This window comes from Cornus florida, unplaced genomic scaffold (genome assembly GCF_030987335.1).
Source record: "Cornus florida cultivar Cherokee Brave unplaced genomic scaffold, ASM3098733v1 CherokeeBrave_3.0.0_Hap2_Chr10, whole genome shotgun sequence".
Classification (NCBI taxonomy): Eukaryota; Viridiplantae; Streptophyta; class Magnoliopsida; order Cornales; family Cornaceae; genus Cornus; species Cornus florida.
In genome coordinates this window covers 116971901-116990949 of record NW_026775580.1, presented here as the reverse complement: position 1 = coordinate 116990949, position 19049 = coordinate 116971901, and the positions used below count along the sequence as shown (strand labels likewise).

The 19049-nt window shown below is 36.1% G+C and overlaps 1 protein-coding gene across 1 annotated transcript; it reads right to left on the bottom strand.

The window, feature by feature from the left end:
* Window positions 1-14626: 14626 nt before the first annotated feature.
* LOC132278466 (uncharacterized) lies at window positions 14627-19049 on the bottom strand. Its single transcript, XM_059780248.1, has 3 exons — window positions 19006-19049; window positions 15258-15613; window positions 14627-15081 (listed from the first exon to the last, which is right to left on the bottom strand). The coding sequence occupies exons 1-3, from the start codon at window positions 19047-19049 to the stop codon at window positions 14627-14629; spliced, it is 855 nt and encodes a 284-aa protein (XP_059636231.1).

Sequence of the window (19049 nt, the reverse complement as noted above, 5' to 3'; positions counted from 1 at the left end):
TATATATATATATATGCCATGAGTTTGGGTTGGGGTTTACATAATAATGATGTCTATGTTAATTGAACCAAGTAGTCCATCAAGAGAAAAGGCCCTACTACTACTTTGGACTTTGGTCATCATAGTCATGTAAACCATCCAAAAGAGGACAAACACCAAAATTTGGTTCACTGCATCTACCTTGAATCCCAAATCCCTAACCATATTAAGAGTGCAAATTTCAAACGGAATCCTCATTTTATATTAAGTGGTCCTCAAATGCTTAGTTCAATAGTTGATTTCTCCGGATTATCTATATATATATATATATATTACTATACTAAGCTTTTTTTATTCCGGGTAAATAAATCAATAAGAAGAACAAATTGTTCTATCTTGTTTTTTCCTTGCAAATTATCAGCTTTCATTTCAGTCATTTCCTTAATTTTTACTTTGCTTTCTCCCCATTGGAAGTGTGGTAACTCGAATTTTTTAATTTTTAATTTATTTATTTCATGATTTTTAATTATTAGAGATTGATTATTTAATTTCAATTAGAGATTTTGGATTATTAATATTTTGTTCTTTAGTATTGATTTTAATAAATTATTTAATTATTTATTTATAGTTAGCGGAGGTGTGGTGTGGTGGTTATTTTATATATGTATATAAATTTGGGGTGTGTTATGTAAAGGAAAGAGAGCACGGCAGCCGAAGTGTGGAAAAAAGGATTGTAATTATGATGTATTTGTGGGGGCTACTAAAAGATATGGGATGGGATTTGGTTTTGCTATATATATATATATATATATATATATATTATGTATATATTTGTTACAATTTGATGGGGTAGGAAAAGTGAGCAGAGAAAAATGTGACCACCTGTAAAGTGAAAATGGTCCTTTGGTTGATTTTTGATCATGATTTTGATATTTTTTGGTGTACGGTGAGATATATGTGTCAGGTGGTGGAATGGCCTTTAAATAAAGAGTGTTTGTGCACCGACTTTGAGATATACAATTAAAGAGAGAGCTTAGACAGGGAGAGACGAGAGTTTGCAGAGAGTGAGCCGAGAGAGATCTGAGGTTGCAGAGGAGGCCGGAAGTTCGATGCTCGGATGGTCCAGTGAGAAAAAAAAAAAAATTCTTTTTTCAGTACAGGGTTTTCTATATTTTGAATGATTTGGAGTGATTTTGTTTCAAATGAATTTTATTAAATGTTTTAATTAAATGCATATTTATTTTGTTTATATACTCACATGACTATATATATATTTTGTGAAGCTATTTTTGTTGAGCCTCCATAAAATTCTTGTTATGGTTTTTCCTACTAGAACTTTTTGTCTCACCACCCTCCAGTTTCAGGTACCGAAAATGAATATGGATTGCTAGTTTCGGGCTTAGGTTGAAGTAGGTGTTGCAGGATTTTATTTATTTATTTTGAAGAATTTTTGTGTATTTTTGAGAAAATTGACTTTGTATAAAAGAGGACATTTTTTTTTTGTTCCTGGATGTATTTTGATGTATTTAGATTTGAATTAATCGAAGATTTTATTAGAATTTCGGGGTGTGACAAAATGGTATCAGAGCTATACCCAGTCGGAAGTGTGAGTGTAGTGATGATATAGACGGGTGTGAGTAGGCAAGTGTGTAGTACTGGTGAGCTACCATTCGTAGCCGAGTGTGTGTGGGCGGATGACGTTCACTGGCAGCTACTGGGATGGTTAGTTAGTGTGGTTGGGCAGGTAGCCCAGATTTGTTGTTTTTTTTAGTAGGTCGGTGATGCATCGACTAGCTACCATAAGGGTTACGGATTGTGTGGGTGGGTGACTAGCATTGTTAGCTACCATAATGTCCTACGTATCACTGTATCTCATATCGCCTAGGTTAATGATTTATGAATTTGGTTTTGTGATTATTGGTGTTTTCGGGTATACGGACTATTAGATCTGAATTTTGAGGACGAAATTCTTTTTAAGTGGTGGAGATTGTGATAATCCGAATTTTTTAGATTTTAATTTATTTATTTAATGATTTTTAATTATTAGAGATTGATTATTTAATTTCAATTGGAGATTTTGGATTATTAATATTTTGTTCTTTAGTATTGATTTTAATAAATTATTTAATTATTTATTTATAGTTAGTGGAGGAGTGGTTGTTGGGATTTATATGCCCTGGCATAACAAATTCCTATCTGGATTATAGTGTCCTAAGTTCCTGACGTTTCTGAAATATTTATGTTTTATATAATTGGTGAATTCAATGTATTATGTTTCGATTCATTATAGAATTGATAGTGTTCACTTGATTACAAGAGATATTTATATTTGTATGTGATAGCGATCAATACATGAATATAAATAGCAATCATAAATGGTTTATAGTCGGTAATTATAGATGGACTCAAAATTAATTAAGACTTGAACTGGATCCGCGTTAGGTTGAGATATATTGCGAGAGCCGTCGTATGCAATTGCTCCCTATCACCGTCATGTCATTTGACTCTTAAGCATGAGAAAAGTATAGACTCTTTTATTAATTAATAATTACTTTGATTTGTTCGGCAGATTCTTTGGGATCCTTAGACCGACACTTTGGGTAGTTATGTAATTAATAGTTAGAGGGTTATATTTTCAATATTTGCATCATTATTACTTGTATTTATTTTGTATTGATTATGATTGATCACAAAGTAAATTCGAAGGCCTTCGTGTGGTTTTAGACAAAATGATTTATTATATATTTATTTATTAAAATATTATTTTTGTCAAACAAATGTTTTATTGTGGTCGGGTTAGAAATAATCAATGGTACCAAAATAAATATATTAATTAAGTAGTCGGATTGATGGCTTTATTTATCCGATAACTAATTATGCATAGAGGAGTCAAAGTGCAATATTGACTTAGAGGTTATTTATTATTTAATTGGAGTTCAATTAATTTCTTTTAGTGGAGTAGAAATTAATTTATGAATTAATTGAATTGGGTCCATGGACCGAGTCAATTATTAATTCATTGTAGCCAATAAAATAATAGGCCCAATGGATTCTCACTCATAGCCTAACTTGATATTGGAATCATATTAGATTTGAGACATATGAATTAGAGATTGAGAAGGATTTGTTGTTTCCTTTTCTTTATTTTTATGTTGCCTATAAATATACATGGTCTATGTCTATTTTAGGAGTGATTTTTGGAAGAAGGAAAAAAGAATAAATTTTCTCTCTCTAGAAAATTAGGGTTAGTGTTCTCATCTAATGGAGGCTCCCACAAGCCTAATTTTCCAAGGTCATTCATGGAGGCTTATGAGTGATTCCTAAAGGCAAGACCATTACCAAGAAGATGGAGATCCATGGAAAAGGTGTCTAGCAAAAGAGATCTACAATAAGTGAGAACATTCACTTTAGAGGAGAGATCTAAGGTTTACTTAAATCTTGATGTAAGCATTCAATCTTTTAATTGAATGATATATCATGTTTTATTTTTGCATAAAACTTGTCTCTATGTGATGAATCAAGATCTATGAATTAAAATCCTTCGGAAAGTTTTTAAAACTAGCACTTTTCCCAACAGTGGTATCAGAGCATGGTTTGATTCATTACTAGAGATCATGTTTGTATCAAAATTCATCATTCATGGATCCAATTTTGATATACATATATTTATTTATTGATGTATGTTGATGTATGAATTAATATATTGATATATATTGATACATGATGATGTATGTATAATTGTGAATGGATGATGATGTGTGTTTGGGCCATGGATGACGCTTATAGGTATATTGAATGTAATTTTGTCTTTGGATGAATGTAATTAAGGCTTTGATTTAGCCGTTTGAAAATTCAATGATATAATTTAATTTTTTCCATTGTATTTCAAATTGTAAGTATTTATTAAAGCCATGTAATATTCATCAAAGAATGCTATGAAGCTTTAAGAGGGTCCGAAAGGGTTAAATTATGCTTCAGTAATTTTCTGGAATTTTTCTGGTTTTTTTCTGGAATTTTTTGAGGTTTAATTTAATTTTCTGGGAATTTTTCTGATTTTTCTGGAATTTTTCAGCGTTTTTCGGGTGGCCGGAACTTCGCCGGTAGCAATAAGAGGCATCAGAGGAGGTTGGAATCACATGTGGCGCAAGGATGGTGAGCCTGGTGCCTGAGGAGCACGCGCCTAGAGAAAGGAATTAAAAAACATGCTGGCGCGTGAGATACACGCGCTAGCCAAAGCTACACTCCCTCCACACGCATGCAGGCGCGTGGAGGCTCGTCCCACGCGCCCCTGGCGCGTGCCAGCGCGTGGGGGTGCATCCCACGCGTCCCAGGCGCGTGCCAGCGCGTGTGTTGTCCTTCTGCTTGCTCCAGGCGCGTGTGAGCGCGTGTGGGGTCCTCAGGGCTCGTTTCAAGCAGCGTTTTACTTCTACTAACGCGTACAAGCTTCCTATGGGTGTTTACAGACTGTTGAAGGACGCCTGTACAGCAAAAATAGTATTTAAATGTGAAAAGCTGAATCCATTGGCTATTTAAATTGCTTCTGTCTGTGGTTTGATTATTTATGTGATGCATGGAATAATTTAATATTGATTATGATTGTTCATGCATTGGATCCATGATTTTTATCTAAATGGCTTGATTTATATTAATTAAATTATGAAGATAAATTGGATTTGATTGCTAATTAATTTGAGGGCATTTATTGGAAAACGAAAAATTATTTTTGTAAATTATTTTTGTCTCAAATTAAATATTAGTGAATCATTTAAAATCCATATATTTTCTAAATTTAATTGGATTAAAATCAAGCATTTTGCATGCATTAAATCATGAATGGAAAATCCTAGTTATATATTGTTAAAAATTGAGTGGGAGCGGGGATTTTTATACATTGCCCCATGACCTTCGTTATTAACATCATTGTAATTAGATCTTCAAAAATAAGGCCCCACGCATGATTTGAAGAGTTTTAATATTACAAGAATGGTTATCTCATGAAAATAATAATATTAAATGTTCATTGTAATTAGATCCTTAAAAATAAGGCCATACGCATGATTTAAAGAGTCTAGATTATAATGACAAGATATTTAATATTTTATTTTTCATTAGAGCTTTAATAACGTTATACATTCAATCTAAAATCAATAGTGTTAGCTCCCCAACGGAGTGGTCTACACTAGGTGATTTTAGAAAGGCTAAATATAATCGGGAATCATTTCATATAGATAGACAAGGCATTGTCTTAAGAGATATGGAGATGATGGGATTTGTCCGTCAATAGCAATAATGAATTTCGCCAACCGAATAAGTTATTGGCGTATTGGTTATCTGATTTTTCATGCAGTGGTTAAGGGACCTACATATTATTATGGAAGTGCTTACCTACTAGCAAATGAATCCCAACAATAGTAATAATGAAATCCTCCATCAGGATAAGTTATTGACATATTGATTGTGTGATTTATGATACTACGGAGTTGAGGGACCCGCATTAATTAAAAGGGATTGTTCACCAATAGTGATAATAAAATCTTATTCTATTGAGATTTATTATATTATGTGGCTAACAAACTCATTTTAATTTTAAATATGCATGATAGTATTAATAATTCACCTTGCATATTGTATGAATGTATTTATATTCAGATTAATTATATCTAATCCATGTTATCTGCTTGCTAACATATTCAATGTATGTAGACCTCTTTTATAATGATTGGAAAAGGAACTTAAATATTTTATTCACAACGTAAGGGTACAAAATGTATTTAATATTTCTATACCTAATTCCTTTATTTTATGATACTTAATGAGATGTTTTAGTGAGATTAGATAGGGCATATGCCTAAGTACTGTGTCAAATTTAAATACCATCAAGATGGCCTGAGGAACTCCAGTTTGATATCGGATTTTGAAAAATGATTGTTTATTATTTAAAAATTGAACTGGAGGTCAATAGGGCTGACTTGAATGGTAAGTTTCAAATTAACATGATTATTGCCTTGTTACCAAAGTGGTTCGGTTTTTCCAGAGTGAACTAAATAAGGAATCAGTTTGAGTTCACACTCACTGATATTCTTATAGAATTGGTAACAGATATAGGGATAATCAAAAGTATAGGCGATCCCATTAATCTAACCTAGTCTATACCATCTTCTTCTAGGCCTAAGTGGAAGGGCAAAGTAAAGAAGAAAGATGATAATAGGACTAGGCTAGCACAAAACATAGGTATCCAAAAGGTTAAAGGGAATAAGCCAGTGTATGTTGAGGGCGAAGGAAACTGTTTCTTTTGCCGCTAACTAAAACACTAAAGGACAAACTGTCTAAGCAATGACATGGCATAGGAAAATATATATTTAATCATTGAGCCATGTTATATGGTTGCATCTATTAATTCATGATGGATAGATTCTGGAGCCACTAAACATGTTTGCAAGTCATTGTAAGGATTTCAGGAATCCAGAAGCCTTGATGATATGGATATATATTTATCTTTTGACCTGATGCTAAGGTTGTAGTTAAGTCAGTGGGAGTATTGCATCTGAAATTAGAGAGTATGAGGATATTAGTATTAGAGAACAACTATCTTTATGCACAGAAGTTAGACGCAATCTAATTTTTGTTTCACTTGTGGTTTATAAAAACTGTGTTGTTATTTTGTAAAACTGGTTTTATAAAATTGAATAGATATGCGATTGCTTTTGGTGCATTGAAAGATGGTTAATATACTATAATCACAAACTCTTAAGATTTGCAGGATGTAGAAACTAATGTTGTATCTTCTAGATTAAGTGTTTAGAGAAAATTTGTTATTCCTGACTCATTGTTTTTTGGTGTCTATTTTTGGATTGTAATCAATCAAAATGAGATTCAAAGATTGGTCAAAGAAGGTTTATTACCTAGTGAGGCAGAGGAGCCTAAACCAAACTTATGAATCCTGTTTTGAAGGATAGATAACTCTAAGGGCTTAATCAGCCAAATGAAATAGACATAAAGAACAATTGGAGTCGGTACACACGAACACGTGTGGTCTTATGAACATCCAAGCAAGATTACTCACGTTTTGGATAAATTTACCAGTTGCGACACAAGTCTTATACTTTTGGTATATTCCGAGAGGGTCAAGACTGATGTGGAGCACAAATTAGGTAAACTTATCAAAACACTTCGATCTGATCGTGTATATGAGTATTTCTTGGGATAATGCAAAGACTATATGGTCAATGAGGGTATTGTGTATCAGTTTTCCGCAATTGACGCTCAATGGATTGAGGTGTCAAATGGGAATAACAGAATTTCTTCTTAACATGGTTAGATCTATGAATAGTTATGCTACATTATCTCTTTCATTTAAGAGTTTAGCGTTAATGATATCGATGCGCATTATGAACTGCATTCCATCTTAGTCTGTCTCAAGGATACCGTTTGAGCTGTGTTTTTGACTAAATATTAGTTTGAATCATATGCACATATAGGGTAGTCTTGCACATGTGCGCTTGATATGGACAAGTAAGTTGGAAGCAGATCACAGGCATGCTAGATTTGATAGCTACTCTAAAGTCACTAGGATGGATTATTCTATGATCTCAAAGATAAAAGTTGATTGTTTACACTCACTGTTTATCTATAGGAGAATCATATTATGAATCACATACCTAGTAGCATAATGTTAGAGAATATGGTATGAATACCAGATGTACCACATGTGAACACACTTATTATAGAGATTGAGAATAATATATGAATTCCCTATTGATGCGTTAGCATCATCTAGTACACAGATTACTTCATCGGTACATTGATGTAGTGGGAGGATAATTATCCAATCCGACAGAATCATGTTTTTAGGTGAGACCGTTATGGACATCCCTGTTAAACATGAGTTGGACCCAGTAAGCTACACGGAAGCGTGAACCGATATGGATACAGATCGTTTTGGCGAGTTACTATGAAATCAGAGTTAGAATCTATGTATTCTAATAAATTCTGGGATCTTGTAGAACTTTCTAGTAGGGTGATACCTATGGAAGACAAGTTAATCTACAAAAAGATACCAGAAGATTTCTTAGTGAATAAATCATGAGTTTACAAGGGAATGTCATTATTTTTCTGATTCTATATATATTGATGACATCCTACTCATTTAGAATGATGTGGAAGTTTTGTCATCAATAAAGAGGTAGTTGTTCAATTACTTTTAAATGAAGGATTTTTAAGATGTAAGCTATATTCCTAGGATCAAGCTTTTGCAAGAGCAGGTTAAAAGGAAAATAGGCTTATCTTAATAATCCTGTATTGATAAAGTTTTGACCAGGTTTGGTATGCATAACTCAAAGAATGAGTTCTTGCTTTATTGATATGGATTGCTCTCTCTAGTAAGTAGTTTTCCAAGACTAGCAGAGGAGATTGAGCAAATGAGACTGGAACTATATGCTTTGGCATATGGAAGTCTCATAAATGCCATGGTCTATACCAAATAGGACATCTGCTACATAGTAGGGATAGTCAGAAAATATCAATCCAATCCTGGACTTGATAATTGGTCTGTTGTAAAAAATATCATTAAGTACCTAAGGAGGACCAAGGATATCATACTCATTTATGGATGTGATGATATGGTCCTAGTCAGGTATGCTAGTTCTGATTTTCAATCAGAATTAGATACTATGAGGTTTATGACTTAGTGTATGTTCACTTAATGGAAGGGAAATCAGTTGGTAGATTGTTAAGCAGATTTCAACTGCTGACTCAAACCTGCAGGTGGAATACATTGCAGCCTTAAAGGCGGCAAAGGAAGCCTATTGGTTTGATCTCACTGATTTAGAGGTTGTGGAGTATACTAGCCTGCCTATCGAGCTATATTGTAACAATAGTGCAGAAGTAGTCCAAACCAATGACCCAAGGTTCCATAGAGGAACAAGGTACACTGAGAGGAAAGTATCATGTCCAACATGATATTGTCTGGCAAGAATATGTACTCATGGCTAGGACATTGCATTGGAACACAACTTTGTTGATCCATTTATAAAGGTGTCATCGATCAATAGTTTTGATCAACACCTGGATAACATTGGAGTCAGATACAATTTGAATTGGCTATGAGGGCAAGTGGGAGCTGTTGGGATTTATATGCCCTGGCATAGAAAATTCCTATCTGGATTATAGTGACATAAGTTCCTGACGTTTCTGAAATATTTATGTTTTTTACAATTGGTGAATTCAATGTATTATGTTTCGATTCATTATAGAATTGATAGTGTCCACTTGATTACAAGAGATATTTATATATGTATGTGATAGCGATCAATACATGAATATAAATAGTAATCATAAATGGTTTATAGTCGGTAATTATGGATGGACTCATAATTAATTAAGACTTGAACTGGATCCGCGTTAGGTTGAGATATATTGCGAGAGCCGTCGTATGCAATTGCTCCCTATCACCGTCATGGTATTTGACTCTTAAGTATGAGAAAAGTATAGACTCTTTTATTAATTAATAATTACTTTGATTTGTTCGGCGGATTCTTCGGGATCCTTAGACCGACACTTTAGGTAGTTATGTAATTAATAGTTAGAGGGTTATATTTTCAATATTTGCAACATTACTACTTGTATTTATTTTGTATTGATTATGGTTGATCACAAAGTAAATTCGAAGGCCTTCGTATGGTTTTAGACAAAATGATTTATTATTTATTTATTTATTAAATTATTAATTTTGTCAAACAAATATTTTATTGTGATCGAGCCAGAAATAATCAATGGTACCAAAATAAATATATTAATTAAGTAGTCGGATTGATGGCTTTATTTATCCGATAACTAATTATGCATAAAGGGGTCAAAGTGCAATATTGACTTAGAGGTTATTTATTATTTAATTGGAGTTCAATTAATTTCTTTTAGTGGAGTAGAAATTAATTTATGAATTAATTGAATTGGGTCCATGGACCGGGCCAATTATTAATTCATTGTAGCCAATAAAATAATAGGCCCAATGGATTCTCACTCATAGCCTAACTTGATATTGGAATCATATTAGATTTGAGACATATGAATTAGAGATTGAAAAGGATTTGTTGTTTCCTTTTCTTTATTTTTATGTTGCCTATAAATATACATGGTTTATGTATATTTTAGGAGTGATTTTTGGAAGAAGGAAAAATGAATAAATTTTCTCTCTCTAGAAAATTAAGGTTAGTGTTCTCATCTAATGGAGGCTCCCACAAGCCTAGTTTTCCAAGGTCATTCATGGAGGCTTATGAGTGATTCCTAAAGGCAAGACCATTACCAAGAAGATGGAGATCCATGGAAAAGGTGTCTAGCAAAAGAGATCTACAATAAGTGAGAACATTCACTTTAGAGGAGAGATCTAAGGTTTACTCAAACCTTGATGTAAGTATTCAATCTTTTAATTGAATGATACATCATGTTTTATTTTTGCATAAAACTTGTCTCTATGTGATGAATCAAGATCTATGAATTAAAATCTCTCGAAAAGTTTTTAAAACTAGCACGTTTCCCAACAGTGGTGTGGTGGTTATTTTATATATGTATATATATTTGGTGTGTGCTGTGTAAAGGAAAGAGAGCATGGCAGCCGAAGTATGGAAAAGAGGATTGTAATTGTGATGCTATTTGTGGGGGCTACTAAAAGATATTGGATGGGATTTGGTTTTGCTATATATATATATATATATATATATATATTATATTTGTTACAATCTGATGGAGTAGGAAAGTGAGCAGGCCGAAATTAGAGAAAAATGTGAGAGGAAGGAAAAGTTATAATGATGGCGCGGGTCCTACTTGGAATTGCTTGGTCACAATTGTTTTGGTTTTGGGCTTTTGATTTTGCACGTGGTCTTGTTTGGTGTCAAATTTCATTTTGACTTTGGCTATGTAGGTGGCTGATTTGATTACCATCTGTAAAGAACCGGGATCATGCTATTTCCGGGAAAAATATAACCACAACATCAACAATACTAACCCAAGTAATAAACGAATCATGCCATGTCGTGGCCAAAAATCTCCAAAAGATGAGAGAGTAATTGGAACTTGAAATTATGTAGAAAAGAAAAAAAAAATGTGAAGGAAAGAGATAGAGAACTTGCTTACGGGAGAGAGAAGAGAAAATGAGGCTGAAATGGCCTCTTTGGCCATTACAAGGTGAAGGGACGAGTCCCACTTCATAAAAAAAATCTCCCACTTTAATATATATATACATATATGTGTGTGTGTTTGTTCCAAATAATTCACAACCACAACCACATAAAATAACACAACCATATGAATATGCACAAAATAATTATGCATGAAATGCAATGGACCCAAAACATAGTCCCCGTACACACAACAGTCCTGACAGTGGGTCCCACCTAGGACCGTCCGGCCATAAAAATAGAAAAATGCCGAAATGGTAACCCTTAGATTTCTAGGAGTCTTAAACTCAAAGAAATGCCCTAATCAACTTTTGAACACACTCGGCATACCCCACGGTGTCTGGCACGTAAAACGAGAAAAGACAAAAATACCCTTGAAAAATCAAAAAATTCTAAAAAATAATAAATGGCAAAAATCAAAAATATTACATTGCATTTCCATGAGCCCCGAACTCAAGGAAATGCCCTAATCAACTCTCTGACACACCCAGCACACCACACGGTGTCCGGCGCATAAAATGAAAAAAGACTAAAATACCCTCGTAAAACAGAAAAATTCCAAAAAATGAAAAATGGCAAAAATCATAAAAATTACATTCTCCCCCCATTAAAAAAATTTCGTCCCCGAAATCAAGCCATACCTGAGGGAGGAAACAACTCTGGATACATGGAGCGAACCTCTTGTTCAAGCTCCCAAGTAGCTTCCTCAACTTTGTGATGCCTCCAAAGAACCTTTACCAATAGTATCGTCTTGTTCCTTAACTCCTTCTGCCTTGTGTCAAGTATCTGAACTGGTCCATCCTCGTAGAAAACATCCTCATCAATGTCCACATCAACCCAACTCAAAATGTGAGATTGATCCGGCTCGTACTTTCGTAGCATCGATACATGAAAGACATTGTGGACTCTGTTTATCTGTGGTGATAAAACAAGTCTGTAGGCAACTTCTCCTACCTGGTTTGAGATCTCAAAAGGTCCAATGAATCGTAATGATAACTTGCCACTCTTCCTGAATCTCAACAACCTCTTTCATGAAGAAACCCCTAGAAAGACGTGGTCTCCCACCTCAAAGGATAGCGGCTGTCTCCGCCTATCCGCATAACTCTTCTGTCGGCTCTGAGCTGTAAGCAATTTCTGTCTGATCAACTTAATCTTCTCAGTAGTCTCAAGTACTATGTGGGGTCCTAAGGTGGCTGTCTCACCCCCCTCAGTATAACCAATAGGAGACCTACAAGGTCTGCTGTACAATGTCTCAAATGGAGCCATCTGAATACTCGTCTGATAACTGTTGTTATGGGCAAACTCAATAAGCGGAAGGTGATCCTCCCAACTACCACCCAAGTCAAGTACACAGGCCCGAAGCATATCCTCTAAGATCTGAATGGTACACTCCGACTGGCCGTCCGTCTGTGGATGAAATGTTGTACTAAAGTGCAACGATGAACCAAACGTTGCTTGAAATCCTTTCCAGAACTTCGAAGTGAACTTGGCATCCCTATCTGAAACAATAGCCACTAGACCTCCGTGCAATCTTACAATCTCTTTCACATAAAGTATACCAAGTGGCTCCATGTCATCTGTTGCCTTGATAGGCAAGAAGTGAGCCGTCTTAGTCAAACTATCAATAATGACCCATACGGCTTCATTTCCCCTCCGTGACCTAGGAAGACCTGTCACAAAATCCATGGTAGTCTTCTTCCATTTCCACTGTGCTACCGGCAATGGCTACAATAAACCAGCTGGTCTTTGGTGCTCGGCCTTCACCTGCTGATAGGTGAGGCATTTAGCCACAAACTGTGTAACGTCCTTTTTCACCCCACTCCACCAATACTGACGTCTCAGATTATGATACATCTTGGTACCACCCGGGTGAACTGCAAAGTGGGAAGTGTGAAACTCCCGTAAAACGTCCTCACGACAAACTGTAGGAACAACCAATAAACCCCTGAACCGTCGACCTCCATATGCATGTAAAGTCCAATTCTTTACTGTCTTACCACCAGAAATTAGAGTGTGAATAACATCCAAATCCAGATCCTGTCTCTGTGACTCAATCACTTGTCCGACAAGAGTAGGCTGAGCTACAAGACTAAATAAGAATGCTGATTCACTGCCATCGTCATCATCAAAGCAATATAATCCCATCTCTGCCAAATCTTTAAGCATCTTCCACTTCCGAATGGCTAAACTAGCCAAAGTCTGACGAGATTTCCGGCTTAAAGCATCGACTACCACATTTGCCTTGCTAGGATGATACTGCAATTCAAAGTTGTAGTATTCTAAGAATTCAACTCATCACTTCTGTCTGTTGTTCAAGTCCTTTTAGGAAAAAAGGTACTTGAGACTCTTGTGGTCCAAGAACACCTCAAATCTCTCACCATACAAATAGTATCTCCAACACTTTAAGGTAAACATGACTACCACTAGCTCCAAGTCATGAGTAGTAGGGTAGTTATACTCATGAGTCTTCAACTGTCGATACCCATAAACCACTACTCTACCATCCTGCATCAGTACATAACCCAAACCATCACGTGAGGTGTCACAATAGATCACATAACCCAAGCCACGCTCGGGTATCACTAACATTGGAGTCGTAGTCAACCTTATTTTCAGCTCTTGAAAGGAAGACTCACAGGTCTCATTCTATGCAAACTTGATCCCTTTCCGGGTCAATCAGGTTATAGGAGCTGCCAAACGGGAAAAATCTTTCACAAATCTCCGATAACAACCCACTAGACCAAGGAAACTCCGGATCTCAAAAGCATTCTTGGGTTGCTCCCAATTCAGAACTGCCTCAATCTTTGATGGATCAACTGACATTCCACCTTCTGAGACGACATGTCTCAAAAATTTCACCTCATGTAGCCAAAACTCACACTTCTCATATTTGGCGTACAAACGGTGCTCCCGTAAAATCTGTAGCACTATACTCAAATGGACCTCATGCTCCTCCTGAGTCCGTGAATACACAAGAATGTCATCCACGAAAATTACCACAAACTGATCCAAGTAATCATGAAAGACGCGGTTCATTAAGTCCATGAATACCGCTGGCGCATTAGTCAAGCCAAAGGGCATAACAAGGAAACATAATATCCATACTGTGTACGGAAAGCGGTCTTTGGAATATCCCCCTCTCTAACCCGTAACTGATAGTAGCCTGACCTCAAGTCAATCTTCGAAAAACAACTGGCTCCCCTCAACTGATCAAACAAATCATCTATTCTTGGTAAATGATACTTGTTCTTGATGGTGGCATGATTGAACTTCCAGTAATCAATGCACAACCTCAAAGAACCATCATTCTTCTTAGCGAACAAGACCGGTACGCCCCACGGTGATACACTTGGTCGGATGAAGCCTTTCATTCTCAAATCATCAAGTTATTTCTTCAATTCTTCTAATTCAATCGGTACCATACGATATAGTGCCATAGAGATTGGCACGATACCAGGCATCAAATCAATAAAAAACTACACTTCTCGGTATGGAGGCAACTCAGTCAAGTCCTCCGGAAACACATCCAAAAAATCACGCACAACCACTAGATAATCAACCCCATAAAACTTAACATCATCATCGGCAAAAAGGCTAGCCAAGACGAACCCTTGTCGATCCCGACTCCGAACACCATAGAAAAAGGGAATGAGAGAATCACACCGATCCCCCACAAAACAGAAGCAATCCCCATTCGGGGTACACACTAACATTCTACCCCTGAAACAGTCGATAATAACCCTGAAGGACGACAACCAGTCCATCCCAAGAATGATGTCAAACCCTGTCGTCTCGAGAAGGATAAGATCAAACTCCAATACCCATCCAGCAATAGTAATGGAAGAATCTCGACAAACTCTACTAATAGTGACTGAACCCCCAATAGGCGTGTCAACACAAAGTTGTCTATCTAACTGATTGACCTCCAAGCCTAATGTCCGTGCAAATGATGAACCAATGAATGAATAAGAAGCACTGGAATCAAACAATACACGAGCCTAAGAATGGGACACAAAAAAATACCCCTGACAATTGAAGGACTGGATGATGGATCGACTAAAGTAAGTGCAAACACACGACCCTGAGTCTTCTGCCCCTAAGAACCACCTGTCTGATAACCCGACTGCTGAGTGGGTGCACTCGAAGAAGCCCCTCTGCCCGGTTGAGAACTCTGCACTGTCATAGCTGGCTGAGGTGGCGGTGGCGGTTGAAACCCTGACTGAACTGTGGCAGACTGCATCTGCCTGTGCTGTGGACCTTCACCCCTACCTGAACCACTGCCCCGCTGTGGACAATCTTTCATCCTATGGCCCTGCTGGCCACACCCGAAACATCCACCAGATGCCACCTGAATCTGAGTACACTGAGACTTGTGATGCCCTGACTGCCCACACTTGAAACAAATCACTTGAGCGACCTGAGCCTTAGTGCATTGGGACTTGTAATGTCCCGGCTGTCCGCATCTGAAACAAGTAACATTCGGCCTAGAAGACCCTATAGACACTGAAGTTGTGCGTACGGATCTAGCTGACTGTTGTCCCCTGAACCTTGACTGTTCATTCTACTACTTCTTATTTGATTGACCCTCAGAGACAACACTTATGCTCCTATTGTGCTTACAGGACTCCCTGATAATCTTGCTGTCTTTACTTTTGGCCTCAACCACTAAGGCATTTCGTACTGTTTTTGTATACTTTGTCAGTTCTGAGGTAGCTACAATTGGCCTGATGGTAAGATCAAGTGTGATACCCCTCGATTCTAGAGCCACGGGTGATCAAGTCCGAGCATAGATCCGAGGGATATCAGACAATTAATATGTAACCAAGCAAGAATAAAACTGAATTAAGAATAAAATAACAAAACGCTGAAAGAATTCTAATATAAAAAAAAATCCTCGAACCTTAAATAATAAATTAATATAATTTAAATCCGTACAACTCGGGAATCCACCTAGTGGACCCCTAATTCCAAAACTTTAAATAAATTTACAGAATTAAAATCCAAAACCAAAATAGAAAGGAAATCCTATGTAACCGGAAGAGTGAGTGTCTGTATCTGCATCAACACGATCAAACTCTAAGCCTGGTACTGGCAAATACCTGAAAAATAGGAGTGGGTCAGGCCCACATGCAAGTTCCAATCTACTACAATCCGTACATAAACCCGATACGCAGATACATCCTAGATAGCTCGGCAATATCTACAATAGTCCATATATATATAAATACACACTATAGGATGCTCACTAGCCTATAACATAGTTCAGCCTGGGTAGAAGGTGACCTATAAAACATGCTTTTCAGCGGCCAAGTACCTATACCTACCATGGAACATTAGTTATATCCAGCTACTCAACCTTTGCAATATACGCACCCTAACCATGATCAGGAGACTCAAGCTCGTATCACGGTACCATAAATATATATATAAATTCCTTCCTAGTGCAGAGATAAAACAAATATCCATTATGTCGTTCAACTGTTTTAGTTGACAAGACATGCATCCATGTAGGATTTAACTGTTTTAGTTAATCCATTCCATATGTATGAAGGGGTAGGACTTAGCTTTTTGATCTAATCCATCCCTGATATCTCACCGTCCCATACCGGTACATATAATGCAAATGATCCACCAGTGATGCACATTCATTAGAACATCAAGTATATCCATGAACCAGCATAATAGAAAACAGGTATTATTAAGATCCTATTATGCATCCAGTATATGATTATAATCATAAAACTCCTGTTAAATTGTTATAGTACTGTTAAACAATCTAAATTATCCACATCCATCTAATTGACAAAATATAAACTAAATCAGTTCATCAATTAACAACCATAGCTGGGTATAATGATTTAACCATAAATCCTTCCTTTAAATTGTTAAAGTAATGATAACCAACTTAAATTATCCAATTCCATACAATTGATCGAACATAAATTTTAACAGTTCATCAATTAACATCCATAGCACAATATAATGACAAATAGAGTTATAACTGTGCACATTATACTAGATTGCCAAAAATACCTCCATACTAGTCCAGTTTGTTTGCTAAAACAAAACTAGTAATCACAACCTACATCATCCTTGACAGCATGCCAAGTAATGCTTAAATTACATGATGTCCCTTTAATCCTCACTATAGATCATGTGTCTGATATAACGACACTCAAAAATCTACCCGGAGTACATCTTATGAAACCCCAAAAGTATTCCCATACAAGTCCATTTAGTTCGTTAAAATAAAGTTAGCAACTAAAACTCCTACAACTCCTGTCGGCATGCAACCTATCAATTAAAATTACATGATGACCCTAACCATAGCATAAACAACCCTCTTGGAACTGAAACATGTCATTTATAACATTGGTATAAATTCCTAACACTTACCTTTATAGCAGTTCATTTAATTTGCTAGCCAATCAACGATTCTAGTTCTCTTTCCTTCTTGATAGTATTGAACATTCTTATTTTAAAATTTATGTTGTCCATTCCCATGACCTGAATCAATACATCTTAGGTCTTAAACATGCTCTGTACACCATTTAAGAACCCCCATGAAACTCCAAAATTACCCTTTTGCCCCTGAAGTATCAAAAATTACCAGAAATACCCCCGGAGGGGTTTCTGTTCAAAGGAGCCGGCTCCCCCCCATGGGAGCCGGTTCTTCATCTTCTAGAGCTGGCTCTCCCTCATGGAGAGCCGGCTCTGCCTTCTTGGGAGCCGGCTCCCTCATTTAGGGAGCCGGCTCTCTTCCCCTGAGAGCCGTCTCTGCTCCATTGCTTCGTCTCTGCTTCGTCCGGTTGCCGTCTGTGCTTCCGGCGAAGTCCAGTGTTCTATTCCATACCTTTTTAAGATTATTAAGGTTCCATTAATGCACTTAAACCCCTAGAGACTCCTCCTATCCCAATGTGAACCAATTGACAAACAAAACTTAAACTACACACACAATTTATGCAAGAATAAGTTTAAACTTTAAAACGCAGAACAGATTTCAGAAAACATCAAGCATGAATAAAGTGTATTTTTAAAAGTTTAATTAAGTTCATGGAGTCTATATAAGATGCACAGAACACAAGTTTACAGGAGAGGAATAGACTGAAACTTGCCTTAAGATTCCGGTTTGAAACCTTCACCGCCGTCTCTAAGTTTCAGAATTTTCAAAACTGCATTCCACCTCTGACCACCATTCCAGTCCTCTGTTGTTTCTTAATTCCATCCAGAAACAACCTCTTTGTTCTTCTCCTATTCTTCCCCCTTTAGCCTCACAGCTTCTCCCTCAAGTCTCTCTCTGTTCCTCTCTTCTCTAGTTACGGGGAAAAGGGTTTTTCAAACCCTTGCAGACATACAACATATATATATATATATATATATATATATATATATATATATATATATATCTACTCTATCAACCCTAATCCTAATCCCAGCCTAACCATATGTCGGCTAATTAATCCCTATAGAAGAAAAACCCTAATCCTACGACCATACAAAAAGAATCCATACCAACTAAGTCATTTTAAAACACACGTCATTAATCCAAGTAAATCACAATTATTTTAAATAATTAAAGTAAATCACAATTACACAGCTAAAAATACAACCAACATACAATTACAGTTAAATAACTTATTTAAAGAAAAACCAATACAATAAAAAAAATAATAATTTAAATAACTACTTTCAAACAAATAATAAATAAAACAAAACACCTAAGTTACATAATTAAATCAATTAAACAAAATTCAATCCCCATTTTACCCTTTTAAAAACTTGGGGTATTACATCAAGGTCATCAATAAATTTTTCTATCTTTTCTTCCTCATCATTAACAATCCCAGGTACAAACCTCAAAAGTGATGTAAACTTGTTCTCGTACTCAATGACAGTCAT